A 21,166-nucleotide genomic window follows, 5' to 3' on the forward strand; every position below is an offset into this window, starting at 1 on the left:
TAATAATGGCCACATTTGTTGTGGCATTAAACTTAAAGTATGTCACCAAATGGCAAAGGTACAAAATAATGATTATATTATTAAAACCACGAGAATACATAATTTGTATTTGGGGCCGAGGCATGTCTTTGGTTATATTATTAAAACCACCGAATGGCATCATCCTGTGTCATTATGTGTTGGCTTACATGTTAAAGGGTTGCATCTGGGGCTGAGACTGCATGCCTTTGGTTGAAATCTTGGGAGCTGGCTGAGGGAGTCTCATTCTCGATCTGTACTAGAACATCTCCAAGAAATATTTTAGAACTATTGAAAATTAATACATGCATGGCTATTGTTCATGTGATCCAATATTATTTGTAAATAACTTTCTTTGATATTTTTCAGCAAATGACAAGTTCAAGTGCTCATTCCGATTTAAGTTCGTGGACTTTAAGCGGGAAAGACAAAGCAAGTTTACACAGGCCACTTTGCTACTTTGCACACCCCCCCCCCCCACTCTCTAAGTTCGTGGACTTCTTTCCTTGTGCCACTTCCACAAGGAAAGAAGTCAATTAGCTGTAAGTGGGTTTTTAATTAGAAAGATGATCAAGTTACTAAAAATAGAGTACGATATAAAATTAGATTGGTAGCCAAGAGCTACGCTCAGACAAAGGGAATTGACTACAGTGAAGTATTCTCTCATGTTGTGAAACATTCATCTATTCGGATATTTCTAGCTTTCGTTGCACAAAATGATCTTGAGTTAGCACAGCTTGATGTGAAGACAGCTTTCTTGCATGGTGATCTGGAAAAGGAGATTTATCTATCTCAACTAGAAGGTTTTAAAGAAGTTGGTAAAGAAAAATGGGTCTGCAGTCTGAAGAAGTCCCTCTATGACTTGAAGTAGTCACCTCGACAATGGTATAAGCGTTTCGATCGCTTTATGATAGACCGGAAATACACTTGTTGCCAATACGATCACTGTGTGTATTTCAGAAAACTTGCAAATAGATCTTTTGTTTATTTACTTTTATATATAGATGATATGTTAATTGCATATAAAAGTAAGGTAGAGATAAATCATTTGAAAACTCAGTTGAGTCATGAGTTTGAAATGAAATATTTAGGAGAAGCACAGAAAATATTGGGCATGGAGATCAACAGAGATAAGGTGAAATGTATAGTTCACCTTACTCAGAAGCAGTATCTGAAGAAAGTATTGCAATGTTTCAATATGGACTCAAAGATGAAGCTAGCGAGTACTCCAATAGCCCCATATTTCAAGTTCAGTGCATTGCAGTCTTCTAAAGATGATGAAGAGCGGAAATACATGATGAATGTCCTATATGCAAGTATTATTGGAAGCCTAATGTATGCCATGGTGTATACACGACCTGATATCTCCTAAGCCGTTAATTTAGTTAGTTGCTATATGCATAATCCTGGAAAGACACATTGGTATGTGGCTAAATGGATTCTACGACTATGTAGGTGATCTTGACAAATGTCAATCGACAACTGGATATGTGTTTACTATGGCTAGAAGACCCGTGAGTTGGTGATCAAATTTGCAATCTACAATTGCACTATCATCAACGGAGGCCGAATATATGGTTGTAACAGAAGCCATGAAAGAAGTCATTTGGTTACAATGAGTGGTAACAAATTTGGGTTTTAAACAGCAAGACGTTACCGTTTATTGTGACAGTGAAAGTGCAATTCATTTAACTAAGAATCAAGTATATCACTCTCAAACAAAATACATAGATATCCGATTTCACTTTATACATAAAATATTAGAAGAAAATGACATCATACTTTAGAAGATTGGCACTAAAGATAATCCAGCAAATATGTTGACAAAATTCGTCACAAGGATCAAGTTCCAACACTGTTTGGACTTGATAAATATTGCACACTGTTGAGCACCTAGGGTGCATTGGAGCCTTAGAGTGCATTTGATAGCGGAAGTCTCTCATGTCAAAGAATGATGTGCATTTATTTGAAAAATGAATCAATTTGTAAGCAGCCTAATATGGCACACTTGGGTGGATAGGGTGATTGTTGAAAACCACCAAAATGTGAAACCAAAAAGTCCACTTAGTTTGCTCTACACCACCCAACTTGAAGCTCTGCACCGTCCAACTTGAAGCTTTGCACCGTCCATCACTGCATTGTCCTATATATAGCTACTGTTGCTCTATATTCCTCATTAATGATGATTGATATTTAGTAGATATTTTGTAGAACTTCTCCTATAAATAAAAGAGCTCTGATATGTGAAGTCTGTGGGCAAAAAACAAAGAGTGAAACGTGAGAAACTTTTGAATGTTTGCAATCTCATACAAACATATTGAATTTTGGGTCCAGTGGACATAGACAAATTACTGAACTACTTAAATATCGTCATGTGTGATTCTTGGACAGTTTTGATGTGCAACATAAATTACTATCAAAGATACACTTTTCTTAAAGCAAAGCTATAGCAACATGCAGGAGGCAGGAGCACTGCAAATGCAAGGCCAACCCACAACGTTCAATATCTGCCTTAACTTCTGTATTCTTTTCTATGACCTCGATTCCTCTTGGTTCGAGACCCTGACTTTCCTCCCCTGCAGTTCTTTCGTAAGCACTTTTATTGAATCCGAGATTTCAACCTTATATACATAGAACTTAATCACTATCAAGAAGAAAATGAAGTTGAGGAAGTTTAATATGACGAAAAATGCATAATAATAATCAAGATGAGAAGCATTCAGGTTGTTTAGAATCCATCCATGGTGACCATGCGCCTTGGTTATGTTAGCAACTGTGGAAAGAAGGAAACTACTAAGAAAGTTTCCAACTCCTAGCGTAGTCATGGCATAGGAAGTCCCTAGACTCTTCATGCTTTCTGGTGCCTGGTCGTAGAAGAACTCCAGCTTTGCAACCTCTAAAAATGCATCTGCTATTCCCATCAGCAGGAATTGGGGAAGTAAAATGAATATGGTTAAAGGAACTTGTCCTTTATTTTCAACTAACCCATGATCTTTGGCCACACTGAGTCTATACTTCTCGGTCACAGAGGCGATTACCATGATTATAATGTGGATAACAAGGCCAATGCCCATTCTTTGAAGGAGAGTGACGCCTCTTGGGTTTTTGGTCCACCTTTGCATAAGCCGAACGAAATACCGATCATAGAGCACCACACTAACAAGCATGGATATGGTGACAAATCCGGTTAAACTTGCCGGTGGGATTTTAAAGCTGCCAATGGCTCTATCAAGGGTGGTACCTTGCTTGATGAAAAGAGTATGAATTTGTGCAATCATGGTGCTCGGTATAAACGTGGCAATCAAGATTGGGATCATTCGTATCATTTGTTTGGTCTCCTCTACTTGTGTAACTGAGCACAACATCCATGGACTGGTTGAGCCAATTTTCACAGACGCTTTGGTAAGGAACCTGCGCAACGAGATCAAGCTGATAGATTAAGACAAATGCATGCAACCTGAGACCTAAGAGAGGGTAATGCCTATCTAGATTGAAATAGGTTGATTCCAACCCCTAGCTAACCCGTAATTTCTTTATGGTATGTTTGATTATAAATTATTTTTATTATAAAATAAATCTGACATTTCACATCAAGAAATGTCAGTTTATAATTTTTTTTAGTTAGTCTTGCTTGTAGACTTGGCCGGTATTTCTCTCAATACAATATATATAAATACCTCAAAGTCGGTGTGGAATCAATCCTGAACTTTCCTTTCTTTGCATACTCCTCCAACTCAAGCTCATAGAGCTCTTTGGGATCATTGGGGATATGCACCTTCCATTTCCTAAGAGCAGCCACAATGACCCTGGCCATCCTTGTGAAGGGACTTCCTGAGGGCACCTTGTGTCTATAGAAGGGAGTGCCAGACAAGAAGATGATAATCGAAATTGCAAGTCCAAGTGTCGGAAGTCCATATCCTAAGGTCCATCCAACATTGTCTTGTATGTAGACAAGAACTGTGTTGGCAAAAAGTGTCCCGAAGAAGATGCTAAACATCCACCAATTGAAGAAGGACAGCTTGTGGGCCTTCTCTTTTTGGTCGAACTCATCGAATTGGTCTGCCCCAATGGTCGAGATGTTGGGTTTGGTTCCACCTGTTCCCACTGCTAAGGTATAGAGTGCACCATAAAACACTGCTAACTGTAACGTCGAGGCCTTTCTACAATTCTCGACGTCGGATTCTAAGCAACGAGGCGGTTTTAGGCTAGGAAGCGAAACTGCCAATGTTAGTATCAACATTCCCTGCATGCATGCCAATATATGGTAAAACAAAGTGAGAAATTTACTTTGTTACACTTACTGGTCTTTGTTATAACTATAACACTAAAATAAAAGGTGAATTAAAAAGATCAGTACTGTTGTGTCATTTATAATTGTGATATTAATTTTTTAATAAAAGAAAGAAATATTCTAAATTATCATCCGTCATCTCAACATTTTATGACGTAGCATTCAATGATTGGTTTACAAGTTGAATATGAGAAATATTTTTTAATTATTTAATATCACGTAATAAAATAATATAAAGATGATCGTAAAATAAATGATTGTAGCATTATTTCAAAATAAAAAAGAGTACAAACAAAAAGAAAAAAATATCCATCGACCACTTGCCGCATTAATATATGATAAAGAGTTGTAAGCAGTATTAAGAACATCCGCATCCTCCTCGTATAAGGACGCCGACAAGTTTTCAACTTTCAACAACTGCGCCCTATTGTAGGCTTAATTATAAAGCAGAATTTCCGAGTCAAACGTTCATACGTATTCCTGCAACTCTTCCACAAAATGAGACTTTTTTTGCTCTATAAAAGTCCAAAACCTATAGCCTAAAACGTATTATGTTTACACGTAACATTGAAGTAGTAGGAAGATTGATGATTAAGTCATATAATTAAATATATAAGACAAAGGTGGAGGGAAGATAAGCAGAAGATTCCGAGTCAAAGGTTTTAGACTAGGACAGTAAATTAAAGTCGACGTGCGTACCGAGATGTAAATTACAGAGGAAACGACAAAGGTCCAGTATCGGCCGAGATGAGCATCGGCGACGTAAGCACCCAAGATGGGAGTTATCCAGATAGTCCCAACCCAATTGGTGACATTGTTGGAGGACTTGACGGTACCCTGGTGCAGCTTCGTTGTCAAATATATGACCAGATTGGAGGATATACCGTAATACGCCATGCGTTCGAAAACCTCGTACACTGCACAAAGAGAAAAAAGAAACAAAACAGTGGGAAGATGGTCCCCCGAATAATTCATATGATCGAGTCCGTCTGATCCGCATCATGCAGAAGGGTGCATGCAAGTTGATGCGAAAATGAACTATTTTTGGAAGAAAGAGTTGATTAAGTACTCCTTACTGCAAGATTTGTCATTTTGGACTTGGCCATTGATTAGATACCCGTCTTGAAATAATAGCCCTTGGTATTTCATACGTATATAGCGGGTTGTGTAAAATAGCTACGGGTGCATTTTACAGCCTTTTTTTTTCTTAATTTTTTTCTTTGGGACGTGGGTGACAGAAGTAATGTTATATACTATAACACCGTCTCACTTTTATCCTATTATATCAGATGTGACATATTTATTATCATATAAAAAATTATTTAATAAATAATCATGTAATAGTAATAAATGTATTACATATATAATGAGAAGTGAGATGATGATGTTGTGTATAGAATTTTTCTTGGATGGAAAAGAGTTTTTTTTAGGGGGAGGTTTAACTGTCTCTAACTCGGATCAAGCTTTCTCAAAACAAAAATGGAAGAAACAAGTTGGGCATGAGCCAAATAACTCATAGGCACAAAAATATTGCCGTTCTTTTATGAATAATAAACAAAGAAATGAGACTGAAGGAAGAAAACGAAGTAGCCGTCTTTAATTCCTTAGCCATTTGCAGAAAAACTGATTACAGCTAGCCGAATTCAAGGCTTGACAAAGAAAATGTTGGATAAGAATTAATGTATCATGACTTCCGGATTAATGTCTCATATTTTCTAGGAGATCAATTATTTCCATACAGAAGTACAGCTAGCAGCTATGATTGACAATTAATTAAGATTTATGATCAACACAAGACAGAGTTTAGTACTGCAGGATTAGCAAGAAAGAAAACGCAGAGGCATCCATCCCACTTTCGAGGAGCCATTGCAGAGATAACTGTGACATGGGGTAGAGAGAAAAGCAGGCAACTTTACGCCTTAATAGTTCAGTGCTCTCGTAAATTAATGGCTCACAAGGACCCAAACACACCTACGTACGTGTATATCCCTCAAGCAGGTAGATAGACATATACACACATACATATATGTACTGTTTGTGTATGAAGAAGTGAGTTGTGGATAACCAAACCCAAGACTCAATGCCTTTTAAACACAGAGAGAGAGAGAGAGAGAGAGAGAGAGAGAGAGAGAGAGAGAGAGAGTACCGACAACAAACCAGCAAGCAGTCCATCCACCTCTCTTTGATCTAAGAACCGGGTTTCCTCTCAGATCCACTGTCCCATCCTGCGTGTATTCCTCCTGCGCTGCTTCCCCTGCCATCACTTTCCTTCCAGACTCAGAGTGGCAACCCCCTTCTTTATTTCTTCTGTATGATCGATGGATCTGCTAGCTAGTTGGTTCAGTACTGTCCAATTACCCCACCCTTTTTTTATAGGCTACCCAACTTTGCCAACCATTTCTTAGGTATTGACTTCAACACCCATCTAATTAACCTAAGAGAAATGCTATTTGTCCCGTATAGTATCCCGAACGAGTGTTTCGAATCAATTTTTTTTTTTTAAAGAAGTGTTTTTAAATAATATTATATTTTTTTAGTTTTTTATAAAATGTTTATAATGATTAACAAATGTATTAAAAACAATATATATATATATATACACTGTTCGGGACACTTTTTCGGATGTATTGTCCGATACCTATAGCATTACTCCTAATGTAAATGTATGTGGACCCCAACTTCAAAGAAAAATAAATAAATATGCACACACATTTAATGTGGTATGCATACTGGCATTCATCTTCTAGATGACGAATATACGCTCCCAAATTTTTCTTTAAATATTTTTTGTTTACCTTTAAAAGGATCTTGGATCCTCAAAATATTTTGGCCATATGGGGAGATTTCCCCACCTTTTTTGCTAGCTGCTCAACCTAAGTTGAATCGTCAATCCGATATCAGACTATACATATTTGGTTCCATTCTTCTGAATGGTAAGAATGCATGCAGTGTCGTGTGTACATAAACTGTAGCACTGTGTTTGCAAGAAAAAAAATCTGCCTCGTATATATTCCTCTGAAATTCGTATTTAGTCGTTGGTGGACGGTGAAATTCTTTTTGGGTTCTAAAAGGATTCTTTTCATGTGGGTTAATTCACGTAATGTCTCTCAATTGCTCGCAATGCCCTTTTTTACTCTCTTTATTACTTCATTAATTTTTCTGTAAGCTGATCTGTACCTTTTTTTTATTATTATTATTAAAGGAGAGACGGGTGATCAACATAGTAACTCTTCTTGAATGTGATTATAAGGGTTTCTTCCCGTTACAGACTGTCCAATTTGAGTTATAGCTACTTGTCACCATAGCACCTATAAAGTATCTGATTGGTCTAAAGCCCATTCAATAGCCCAAAGATCAAGTTTTACTACTACAAATAATTTCAACAAATGTCCTGACTTAACTCTTGATGTCAAATCCATGATGTAGTAACTCGTAACAATTGGGTTACTAAGTGATCTCAACTTGATTGAATGGAAAGAAATAAAATGGTCTTATAATATTTAAAATATTTAATAAAAAAATATTTCTCTCTTTCTAAATTATAGAATCACCTCAATTTATATATTTATTTTTGTGTAATCTCTTTATGACTAATTAAAGTATTTTCCTTTAAAAAAATATATATTTTATAGTATTTTATTTTAAGTATTTGTAAATACAAAGTTCAAAATTTTTAAAATTCTAACGTTAGATTTTTCATTAAAACTCAATTCCAGCTATATTATAAATTAGAGATTAAGTAATATTACTCATTATTTTAATTCTTATCATCTTATGATATAGTATAAAATGATTGAAGACTATATGATAAAAAAAAAGAAATGATGAATAGATATACCCTAAAGTAGTTGAGGGACCACTTGTGGGAAAAGAAGGAAAAAATCTATAGAAAAAAATATAATTCATTGAATGGATCAATAATGGTCAAATATCTTGAGCGGCGTTAAGGTCTCAGATAGGGACCACTTGCGAACGACAGCAACGAATCAGGATATAGCCACCCCATTAAACCATGGCCGAGTCATGGGCATGAGATAGTTCACACCCTTGACCCTGATCACCCTCAGTCATCTCCCACATAAGTACGCTTGTTTTTTCTTCCTCGTCTTGATCTTTTAATAAGTCACTCTCTTTCTTTCCTTTTTATAATTGTTTTTTCAAATAAGCCTCTTCGTTGGACTAATTTAGTTTCGTAATTAAGCAAAGCTTCTAGATGCCATAAAACTCACTATTTTGAGCTGGTAGATATCAAATAAGAATCCAGAAAAAAGTGTACGATGGCCATTCTTTCTGTGTTTTTTTCCATTGAAGGATAAAATTTATAGATTCGTTTTAAAAGTTTTTAACTTGCTGACAAGCCTTCTACGTACTATGAACGTGTATTGAAAGAATCTCAAACTTTAATATATTGCAATTATATATATAAATATAAAATATATATATATATATATATGTATAAAGATATCATGCGTGTGATTGCATAGCGCACGAGCACGTATGTATACACTTAAGATATACGTGTCAACTTTTAAATGAATTGGAAATATGGAATTAAGAAACTTCCTCTCCAACCTAATTTCTGGAAAACTTCGTCTATATATAATATAAAGCCACGTAATGACAATGATGCAAAAAGCATATTAAATCCTACATGCTACAGTACCAGTACTCTTATATACATGTTTATCCCACAATGTATATATATATATATATATAAACACAAGAGTCTTGCATGCAGGCTGACATGGATCTCAAACCATTTAATATGGATTGCATGCAATATCAGTATCACCATGATGCTTTAGATGGATTCATCATATGATGTACGTGTCTTGTTATATTATATGAATGTATGCATATATATGTCATTATGTATTACGTAGATCATCATGATTTTGTCGTCACTGCCATATGGCAATAGGTTGAGGGATTTCAACCATGCCATATGAGCAACAAATTTTTCATTAGGACTTAATTTTGGATGGAAATCTCTTGCAGCCAATTATAAGGTGATCATATCTAACAAATTTTCTCCTTTTTCCTTTCTTGTATTGCATTTTTTTTCGTTGTGTTGACTTATGCATGTGTTTGTACAACTCAAAGCACTTGAACATATAATATACAAATATAGTTGATCGATCAAGATTGAGAATTCTATATAGAATAATTACATGATGAACCATTTTCTAGATGATCATGATATCATTGATAAGGACGTGGACGATGTAGAAGTTCGTAATTAAAATACAATTAACTTCGCCATCAACCTTATCGATCATTAATATTTAATTAATATGTTACATCGCAAGAGACGTACGTATATACTATTAAACAAAGGGCTAATTATATATCATGGCTAATTATATATTATGATCTCATGATGATGAGTTTGGTTTGAGACTAGTTGTATATAATGGTAGTACTAGACTAGTAGTTATAGTGATCTCTTGACACGCTCGATCTTCATTCACCCTCGTACTCACGTCTCCATATTAATTAAATATCCCATATAATATTTATAAGAAAAATTCTAAACAAAAGTCTACGCACACACCACATTTAATTTTATTTTTTATTTTTTTATTAAATGTTTGGTATATGGATAATGAGTTGAAGAGTTCAATTAGTTTAAGAAAAATAAACCTAAAAATAATTTTTAAAAAATTAAAAAAAAAAGTGTGATGTGTGGCGTTGATGAGTAGTAATGCCATATTTATAATATCTTTAATGTTATTTGAAACACTTATACCGATAATATATATTTTTTTTATATAAGAAATATACTTCATTCATTCATGAAAATGAAGTTACAGCTGTGACCTGATATATAAATGGAAAATCTCATATTACAAGCCAACTACTGACGGTTAGGGCTCCATAGTACACAAATTCATTTGTGACTGGTATGATCTTACCTTCTATAACTCTCTATAAACAAACTGTCTACGAGACCATACTCTACCTAAAGTAGAGATTTCAAAACCCACCCTCTAGAAGAGGAGATGACTTTTACTCTATGGATAAAATGTCCAAGAGACTATTTATTTTTTATTTTTACTTAAACAAAAGGAAATAACAATAAATATAAAAATAGAAGTGAAAATAATGAATTACAATTGTAGATCCGCATTTTCAACTTAAAGGAAAGCAAAATACAAGAAACAAAGAACTGTGCTAGGAGTGTAGTGACCAGTTGAGTTTGAAGAAATCATGGCGGCAGTATAAGCTTCCCGGTGTGATGGCGCATGGATCTCACGCACTGCTTTGACCCGCATGTGACTCACAGGCTACTCCATTCAACAAAAGCCTTTAATCGTTCGAAGAATTGGCGGCCTAGAAATCAATTGGACAAGTGGTGGTTTCCAGGCTTCGGAAAACAACATATAGTCATTTTGCAATACTTTAGATGGAAAAACAAACAAAAACTGAAAAATAAAGGGTTATACAATTTCTAGTCTAACCATATGGGAGGAAGGAGGGAGGAGCCGAAGCTCCACCCCCCTTTGAGTTGTGTTTTTGTGTTTTTTTTTTGAGGGGGTGGTTTGATAAGATTAGATTAATATGAAATACATATGAAAAATCAAGAATTTCCTACTCTAATATGGTAATTTAAAGAAAAAACAGTAAGATATTTTTCATTTATACCGATAATATTAAATATCTTAAAACTTACAAATTCTATGTATTTACTTTTCCTAATTAAAAGATGTAGATTTTGGATTAAAATTCTAGAGTATATGATAATATTGTCTCTCAACTAAACATGATAATTATTGAAATCATAATCAATATCAGATCTAAAATTCAGTTAGCTCAAGTAGTAAAAGTCTTGATTTTGATGGTATCCTCCCTCCAGATCCAAGTTTCGGATTCTCTTATACGGGTGCAAACAATTTCTAAATCCCATCAAATCAGGAGAATTTCCCTTTAAATGAAAGAAAAAATAATTATCACAAACATAAGTCGAATGCAGCAAATTAAGATATTTTCGTTAAAAGAAATGGATCGGAAGTTACAGGTTGCAAATTGCAATCTCAATATATATAGCTACAGACAATTAATTAAGGAAAAAATAAAAGATAAACGGGTCGGTTAATAAGTCTAATCCTATAGTCAAATTAAAATTTTGAGTAAGTGATCAAAGACGTACAGAAAGTCAAATTAAGCAGATAAAGAAAATTCAAAATAGAGACTGAAAGCTATGAATAATTTCAAAATCGATTTGATTTACACGTGGATTGAAGTTTTGGTACTTCCTACTTTTAGTCCAATGCCACCAAATTTTAGATGCACGTACTCTATGACTATTAGTACTGTTTGTTTCCACGGGTGGACTGCTTGATTAATTATTGATAGGTATATATCCCAAAGCTTCACGCAATTTATATATATAATCCTCCAAGTAGCTAGCCAGCTAGTTGAATTTGTTGAATTAGTCTCACACGTGTGCGAACGAGTCCTCGATCGAACAACTTCGGTTTTATTAATATATATGTTAATAGATACTATAGACATTAATTTATAAAATAAGTATTTATGACGAATTATTTATGATGAGAATATATTCATTTTAATAATAAATAGTCATCATTTTAGTGATAAATTATAACTGATTACAAATATGTAATTTTCTTGTATTGTATTGTATTCGTAAGGGTTGGGAAAGAGATCAAGGATAGGATTCCATGGAGTACTATTACGAGCATATGAGACATGAAATCACCGTGCAAGACGAACAGAACCTTCTTAATTTGCATGCAGTAGTCTAATTATTCCAGCATTAAGATTCTGCATGATAAGAGAGCAAAAGGATCATATCTTGTTGGGTGGCAACTTGCTCCTCTGTTTGTGGTTAAAACAATATATATTATGAAGGAAAACTCTGCCGTGTTGCATGTCGTAACATTACATATATATAAGCTATTTACATTGTAGCTGTTAGGATAAATATGGAAACTTGTCTAGCCTAAGATCATGCACTGAATATACATAAGTAGAGCATGATTACAGGAATGCTAGAAAATCAATTGTAGCCGCTGTCACAGCAATGGTTAAGGCCGAGAGGTGCGTTGCACGCTGTCATGAGATATATCCTTATTACGCCCCTTCAAGCACAACGTGGAGGAACAAACGTTGAGCTTGTCTCGTAGGAAAGAGAACCGAGTGGAAACAAGTGGTTTGGTTAGCCCATCAGCTAACTGGTCTTTACTAAAAATGAACTTGACGTCAAGTGATTTTTGTTGAACCTTTTCTCGCACAAAATGGTAATCGATTTCGACATGCTTAGTACGTGCATGGAAAACGGGGTTGGCAGTGAGATAGGTGGCGCCGATGTTGTCACACCACAGAACCGGTTGCTGTGGAAGAAAGACACCGAGCTCGCGGAGCAATGAAATAAGCCAAAGAGATTCAGCTGTGGCATGGGCGATGGCTCGGTATTCGGCTTCGGTGCTGGAACGAGCGACTGTCGGTTGCTTTTTGGAATTCCAGGATATAAGATTGTGACCCAAGAAGATGCAAAAGCCAGAGGTAGATTTACGATCGTCAGGACAGCCAGCCCAGTCGGCGTCCGAGTAGATGGATAGCTGTGTGGAAGTAGTCGGACGAATTAACAAGCCAAAATCAACTGTAAATTTGAGGTACCTCAAAATTCGCTTGACTGCTGTCCAGTGCTCTTCGGTTGGGTTGTGCATGAACTGACAAGTTTTGTTCACTGCAAAGGAAATATCCGGACGTGTTAGCGACAAGTATTGTAGCGCACCAACGACACTCCGATAGAGGGAGGGATCGGAGCAAGAAGAACCAGAAAGTAACGACAACTTCTGAGAGGAGGACATAGGTGAAGAAACGGGCTTGGCTTCATGCATGTTTGTTCGGTGCAGCAAGTTGGTAATGTAACGGCTTTGAGACAAAATGAGTCCATCGGCAACGGGCAGAGCTTCTATTCCCAGGAAGTAGCTTAATCCTCCAAGATCTTTTACTGCAAATTCAAGGCTGAGAGCAGAAATAAGATCGTTAATTGCAGAGGGACTAGAGCCAGTAATTAAGATGTCATCGACGTAAACCAACACAAATGTAGTGACTGAGCCATGCCGAGAAATAAAGAGAGAGTTGTCCGAGGCAGAGTTCTGAAAACCAAGAGTGCAAAGATGGTCATGAAGCCGAGAATACCAGGCCCTTGGGGCTTGTTTCAGCCCATAGAGAGCTTTGTGGAGCCGGCAAACGTGATGAGGAAAGCTGGGATGGATGTAGCCGTGAGGTTGGCTCATGTAAACTTCTTCAGATAAGGTCCCATGAAGGAATGCGTTTTGAATATCAATCTGTCGGATGGACCAGTTTTGAGAGACAGCAATGGTGAGGACCAACCGGATGGTAGTGGGTTTAACCACTGGGCTAAAGGTATCAGCAAAATCAATGCCTTGCTGTTGATGATATCCCTTGGCGACTAACCGGGCTTTACGCCGTTCGAGAGTTCCATCTGATTTATGTTTGGTTTTGAAAACCCACATGGAGCCGACGACATTCATTCCAGGTTGCACGGGTACAAGAGACCAGGTGCCTTGTTTCATCAGAGCTGAAAATTCAGCATCCATGGCAGCACGCCATTCTCGAAATTTGCAGGCCTCAGAGTAGCACGTGGGTGCTTCAAGAACAGAGCCAAAGGTGAGTAACGCCCGAGGAAGAGGATACCGAACCGTGCCATCTGTAGGGACTTTAGTTTTGACAATATTATTCTGAGCTCGAGTGCTCATGGGGTGAGTACGAAGTGGAGGGAGTTCTTCGGCAGCAGCACTATCAGATGGCAGGGGAGAGGCAGAGGAGGGTTGTAGGAAGTCGGGAGGAGGAGTGGAGGGTCCAGACGATGTTGATTCAGATGGGACTGACGGAAGGAAAGACTCGGTTGAAGGAGAAGACGCAGGAAGGGAAGCAGGCTGAGATGGGAGTGCGTCCGTGTCGGTTGGAGGGAAGACGAAAGGGAGAAAATATGTTGTAGAGGGAGACGCAGATGAAGTGGCAGACGATGGAGGAGGAGTACGAAACGGAAAAGAAGCTTCGTCAAATATCACATGACGAGAGACGAAAATGCGACCGGAAGTGAGATCAAGACATTTATAACCACGATGAAGATTACTATAGCCAAGGAAAACACAAAGTTTAGATCGGAAATCAAGTTTGTGGTTGTTGAAAGGACGAAGGAAAGGAAAGCATGCACAACCGAAAATTTTGAAAGAGGAAAAATCGGGGGCTTGTTTATGTAATTTTTCATGTGGAGAAATGCCAAGAGGAGACGTGGGAAGACGATTAATAAGGTACGCGGCGGTAAGAAAAGCATCATCCCAATAGAGCTGAGGAACACTACTATGAGATAGAAGAGAAAGGCCGGTTTCGACGATATGGCGATGTTTCCTTTCAACTGAGCCATTTTGTTCGGAAGTGTGTGGACAAGTCACGCGATGTTGGATTCCAACAGTGGCAAAAAAAGTATGTAAGGAGCGAAACTCACCGCCCCAATCGGTTTGGACAGATTTGATTTTGCAATTAAACTGTCGTTCAACAAGCTTTTGAAAAGAAATAAAAATTTTCATGACATCGGATTTCTGAGAAATGGGAAAAAGCCATGTATATTTACTGAAATGATCAACAAATGAAACATAATATTTATTTCCATTTGAGGATAAAATTGGGGAAGGTCCCCATACATCAGAAAATATTAAGTCAAGAGGCATTTGAGAAATGGACGTCGAAGGAGAAAAAGGAAGTCGATGGCTTTTCCCTTGATGACAAGCGGGGCAAACACCGGGATTTTTATTTGTTGAAACTGGAAGAGAAAATTTTGAGACGAGTTGACGAACGGTGGCGTATGAGGGATGTCCCATGCGACAATGCCAGACGTCAAGAGGAGCACGTTGACAATAATTGGTCTGAGGAGAGGAGTGTGAGGGGGTTGGAAAAGTGTATAAGCCATCTTTAGTGTTGCCGCGTAGAAGTGTTGTCCCCGTGGCTTCGTCCTTCACCAAAAAATAATAGGAATGAAACTCAATAAACACGTTATTCTCGTCAGTGAATTGCCGAACAGACAAAAGATTTTTCTTAATGGTAGGCACATGTAATAAATTGGATAAAGAGAAAGAACGAGTAGAAGTATCCAGAGTAGTAGAACCAATGTGTTGAATGTGCAAACCTGCCCCATCGCCCACTTGTATTTGATCATTGCCAACGTAAGGTTCAGCATGAAGGTTGAGATTTTGAAGATCATGGGTGAGATGATTTGTTGAGCCAGTGTCGGGATACCAGTTTGTATCAGATGCAGAGGAAGGTGCAGTCAGATATGCAGCCATGTTGGGAGGAGGTCCTTGAAAGGCTTGATCAAATCGGTGATAGCACTGGATGGCCGTGTGTCCAGTTTTGTTGCATACCTGACAAGTTGGCCGAGTATTGTTGGACTGAGATGGCGAAAATTGGCCAGAAGAGGAAAAATGATTCCCTCGTCCACGGGTGTTGCGTCCACGGCCCCGATATTGTTGATGAGAGGAGCGCTGATATTGTGGTTGTTTCGCACCTCGTGAACGTGAGTCCTGTCTCGTTGCTACATTAGCTGTCCCTACGGTGGCTTCAAGCGTAGAGTGGTGTTGTTCAAGTCTGAGTTCAAAGTTGAGAAGATGACTGAACATTTCTTCAATGGGCATTTGATCAATGCGAGTGGAAATTGAGGTGACGATAGCATCATAGGTGGTGTCGAGACCACCCAGTAGATACGCTGTGAACTCTTGATCAAGCAGAGGCTGTCCAATGGCAGCTAAGGTATCTGCAAAAGACTTCATTTTCTGAAAATATTCAGAGATAGACTGATTACCTTTCTTGGTTGTTGCCATGAATTGACGAGTTTGGATAGCACGGACGGTTGAATGCACAGAGAACATTTTCTCTAGTGACAACCACACTTCTCTGGAGGTGGTAAGGCCGACCATTTGAGCAAGGATGCCTTCAGACAGGGAAGACACCAAGGTGCTAAGTACTACCTGATCTTGAAGATACCAGGTGGTGAATTTTGGGTTTGGAATTTCTGCCGTCGTATCGGAAGAGGTGGCTGTGTTGGGATCGGGAATGGTTATAGGTGGTGGAGGAGTAGATCCATCCACAAACCCGAAAAGCCGTTGTCCACGCAGATATGGGAGGACTTGAGTTTTCCATAGGAGATAATTGTCTTTGGTTAATTTCACTGTCACTAAGCTTTGAATGTTGGCTGGGTTGACGGACAGGGGAGAAGAGCCGGCCATTAGAGAGGAAGTTGACAGAGGTCACGGATGACGCTCTGATACCATAAAACAATATATATTATGAAGGAAAACTCTGCCGTGTTGCATGTCGTAACATTACATATATATAAGCTATTTACATTGTAGCTGTCAGGATAAATATGGAAACTTGTCTAGCCTAAGATCATGCACTGAATATACGTAAGTAGAGCATGATTACAGGAATGCTAGAAAATCAATTGTAGCCACTGTCACAGCAATGGTTAAGACCGAGAGGTGCGTTGCACGCTGTCATGAGATATATCCTTATTAGTGGTCATGCATAGTTGATAAACTCGACAAACCAAAAGAGATGGCACGTTCGTTGAATTTTGTACGCTTAACACTTTCCGAGCCTCACAAAAAGATCAGCTTCTGACCAGTCATGGGGCATCCAACTTTATGCTATGTTAGACTAATTGAATCCAGCTCACGCAAGAGATCATGCCGGTTTTTAATTAAGTACTTAGAGATTTATATATTTGTAATATTGTTATTTTTTAGTCATAGATGTGACATATATATTTTAGGTGACCAATCGTTCTAGTATAAAAAATTTTATATATAATTATTTTTATATATTCCTTACGTAATCTATTAATGTAAGTGATTGTATTATATTTTTAATATAAAATAACAGATGTGATCAATTCTATTCATAAAATTTATAAATAATACATAAAAATAATTATATATAACAGAATTCTTTTAAGTATTGACAAGCTAGCTGACTACAACGTAGATGACTTTTTGCATCTGATTCTTTTGCGATGATATAATTTTGAACGCAAAGGCTAATTTTTGCATGCCCCTGTCGTTCATTTTCAGCAAACAGGAGCGTGTTGCCAAAAGCTACACACTGCGGCAAAACTCTATCATCGCAAATAATTGTGACGGAAAATTTAATTACGATGCGTTCGCTTAGTTTTTTGTGATGTCAAAATTAAATCACTTAAAAAGGCCATATAAGGATAATATAATTTCCAAACTTTAATTTTTTGTGGCGACATTAAATCGCTACAAAACATTCAAAAATGAAACACTGAAACTACGGCGTGTCTTTAGTCTTTTGCAGTGACATTAAATCGTCACAAAAGTTCAAAATTGAAAAAAATAAATAAAAACCCAAGACGGTGTGTTTTCCATTCCCCTTATTTTTCATGTTTCTATCTTTTCATTTTCAGCTAACGAGAGCGCGTTGTTAAAAGCATTTTTTGATCGGAAAAAATAATTCCGACACATTTTTTAGTCTTTTGAGATGAAATTAAATTGTTGCAAAAGGCCATATACGGAAAATATAATTTTAGGCTTTCTAGACGTCAAAGTTTGTCAAAGGATGAAGAGTGAAGAAACAAAGTTTGATTTTTTGATTGAAAGGACCCTGGTCCTTAATAATTACTATGACTTTATCTCCAAATATCTAGCCACATCATTCGGGATTGAAAGCATCAAGCAATATCTAGATGAACCCATTTCTTTTTAATAGTTTCTTTTGGGAAATTATTTTCTGCGTAGAGAAAAAGAGTTAACAATGTGTATACCTTTTTGTTTTTAGGGGCTTCTTTCTGCAGGAAATAGCACTATATTTGAGTCAACTGGCCTTAATAGAAAGGTAATTTATGATTCAAATGCATGTCTTGGCCTGGAAAAAATAAAGCAAAATATGTGGTCGTTATGATCGCACCTTCTTTATTGTTTTAATTACTATTGTTCTGATTGTATTAAGTCTGTGTCACTCTAAATAATCTTTGACTATTACTAAATTTATGAATGGTTGTTTACGCTCTATGTTGCATTGAATTGACAAATCATTGGCTGATGTACCATTGTTTATTTACCTCCCTACTAGACCTTTTATTTACTCACTGCAACACGTACATCACGTCTTTTGCCGTTAGTGACCAAATTTTTTATTTATCACCTGTGAGAATTTTCTTTTAACTCCATCTAATTTTTTTGAAAACATAGAAGTTTGAAAAAAAAAGTATATATTTTCTTGGTAGTGATACCTTTTACTTCTGCAATTCTAGTTTAAATAATATAATATGTCTTGTTTATACCATGGTGTTTAGGCTGATTTTATTATAAAATAGGAGAGAAATAATCATCAAACAACCAAACCAGCTTAGAAGGAGATATAGGAGTTGAATCGATTCAACTTCTTTCACTACAAGCTAGCTACACAAAATCTACAATGGATATGTATGAAAGTCATAAAGCGGCACTGGTAGGAGGGACCTCGTTGATAGATCAAGTGGTATTACGTATGTGGTGGGGGAGTGGGGGCTTCAAGGTAATGTTTTTGTATTTACTTGGCATTTTTTTTTATTATGCAATGGTAATATGATAGCTAGCTAACATTAATGTTTTAAGTTGGTGTTACCTAAATCTTTATTGCATGCTGTATTGTTTTGGTGTTGAATGTTTAATTTATAATTCACATTGACTATCATTGCAAAACAAAGCAAATATAAAACAACAAAGAACAAATCAAAGTGCTGGTCGGAAGTCTTTTGTTCAACTCTTGGAGGAAAAGGTAATGAGGCATAGTGATCAAACCGCAATCCATATATGGCCCATGTATAAATTCTACCGTAAGGCAAGTTTAGCTTCTTATCATTATTGTTTGGCACTATTGATTCAAGTTGAACTTAATTGCATTGTGAAAATATAATAAACTTGGTCGAATTGTTTAAAGAGTCGAGATGGATGTTAAGGTGCACATGAAGAGGAACAAGTTTGTAACAGAGAAGGATGAAGAACTTTATGTGAGTAAGGTGCACATGATGTTGTTGTTGGTTTCCTTAGTCACATAGTTTAAAGAAATCTTTCCTTGTAAATTATTTTCATTATGTAAACTGATGAATATAACTGTGGTGATTGTTATTGGTGAAGAATCAAATTGTGCCACCAAACATTGAAAGGTACTATTCCTACACAATTTGTTTTCGTATATAGCATAAATTCATGATGATTATAGCCAGGTCATATCAGAATTTTTGTGTGAATATTTCAATTTGGTAATTATTAGAACTTGTTTTGGCTGTCGGGTGTTAGTATCAGGATTTGAAATTGGTATGCATGATTTGGTTGGCTCATATACAAGAAACTGCTTTTGCTGGTTACAATTTGCCATGTTATTACTATAGTACTACAAGATTGATATAGTACCTTACATTTCAAGAGCAACCTTTTAGCTTACCTCTTTAATATATTCTTGCCATGTTTACAGGAAATTGTTAAGGAGGAGAAAGTAGGTCTTTAGTCTAAATAGTTGTTAAAATTAAAATTAAAATGTGCAAGAGATTTTAATTATGTTTGATCTCATATTGCACAAGGGTTTTTCCCTCCTACTACAATCATGCATATTATATCATATTGTGCTATAATATCATATTCTAATGCACCATTCTCTCCTGCTTGGTATCTTTTGATTTTTTTTTTTTTGGTTTCTAACCAAGGCTTATCTGGTGAATATATCTAGCTTGTTACCTTAATGTATATGGTGGGTCTTTATTTGAACATCATATGGTAAACCTAATTGTGACTTATCTAGTGGTATATTAATCTATTAATACTTACCTCATTGTGAGAACATTGTTGGATGCAGGAAAATAGAGTTTCAAAGCATATTGAGAGGTGAACAAAGATGGGATATGCCATATCGTACAACCATATCAAGAGACATAATGAATGCTAATAGCACCATGTAATTATTCTGCTAAGGCTCTAAATGTTGTATACTACTATTGAAATATCATACGAGCTTTCTCTTTTGATATAGAAGTTGTGTATGGATAGAATGCTTGGATTATAAATGATAGTATTAAAACTACTGACATATATATGACTGATTTTTCATTACATATTTACCCAATTGCATACTTAAGTATTGACTTTCAGATGGGTAGATTTATTCATCACTAAATGGACAGACTTATTCATGATCAGGTGGCTAAAATATATTCATCACTAGATGGACAATTAATTGATAGTTTAGAAATTTATTTGTGACCAGTTTTGTTGAGGCTCAAAAAACTACAGATACAAATGTAAAAAAATCCAGCCCTTGAAAGTAGATGAATAAAAATGGATATTGCATATTTTTGCAAAAATTGGGTACGTAGTTTAGGAAACCTTTTGTGATGACAATTGTAACCAAAATAACTAATTGTTATAATTATATTATCAACTGGCACAAAACATCACCGTTCACTTTTTGGCAAACAAATTTACATAATCGACCACATAATATTGCCAGAAATAATGTTTCTCTTATGTCAACATTAATGCATATTTGCGACTATTAAGTTATGGAAATTCATGCTCCAAATGTGTTTGACAGAAGTGTAGAAAGAAACATCATTCCTCTATTACTCTATATATTCACTCTTACTTTACAGTGCATTTATAATCAATATATATAGGCAATTTACAATAACCTAATCCATTCATTTTATGACGTATGTACCTATCTTGTTATACAAATAATCCCTAGTTCTCTGTTTTATTCTCCTAGCATCATCTGTCACAAATGTGGTCCTGCTGGTATCTCAATTTT

At 36.4% G+C, this 21,166-nt stretch overlaps 1 protein-coding gene across 1 annotated transcript; it reads right to left on the reverse strand.

The window, feature by feature from the left end:
- Nucleotides 1–2,296: 2,296 nt before the first annotated feature.
- Nucleotides 2,297–6,709, reverse strand: LOC122300652 (protein NRT1/ PTR FAMILY 5.2-like). Its single transcript, XM_043111463.1, has 4 exons — nt 6,456–6,709; nt 5,009–5,226; nt 3,696–4,261; nt 2,297–3,429 (listed from the first exon to the last, which is right to left on the reverse strand). The coding sequence occupies exons 1-4, from the start codon at nt 6,568–6,570 to the stop codon at nt 2,550–2,552; spliced, it is 1,779 nt and encodes a 592-aa protein (XP_042967397.1). The 5' UTR covers nt 6,571–6,709; the 3' UTR covers nt 2,297–2,549.
- Between the last annotated feature and the right edge of the window lie 14,457 nt (nt 6,710–21,166).

The sequence above is a fragment of the Carya illinoinensis genome, chromosome 2 (assembly GCF_018687715.1).
Source record: "Carya illinoinensis cultivar Pawnee chromosome 2, C.illinoinensisPawnee_v1, whole genome shotgun sequence".
Lineage (NCBI taxonomy): Eukaryota > Viridiplantae > Streptophyta > Magnoliopsida > Fagales > Juglandaceae > Carya > Carya illinoinensis.

Bases quoted from the DNA above. Each gene is read 5' to 3' on its own strand.
- LOC122300652 (XM_043111463.1), bottom strand. From the start codon at position 6,570: ATGGCAGGGGAAGCAGCGCAGGAGGAATACACGCAGGATGGGACAGTG. The intron at 5,227-6,455 runs GTACTCTCTCTC...CTCTTTGTGCAG, and splicing joins TGCTTGCTGGTTTGTTGTCG to TGTACGAGGTTTTCGAACGC. The intron at 3,430-3,695 runs GTATTTATATAT...CTCGTTGCGCAG, and splicing joins GATTCCACACCGACTTTGAG to GTTCCTTACCAAAGCGTCTG.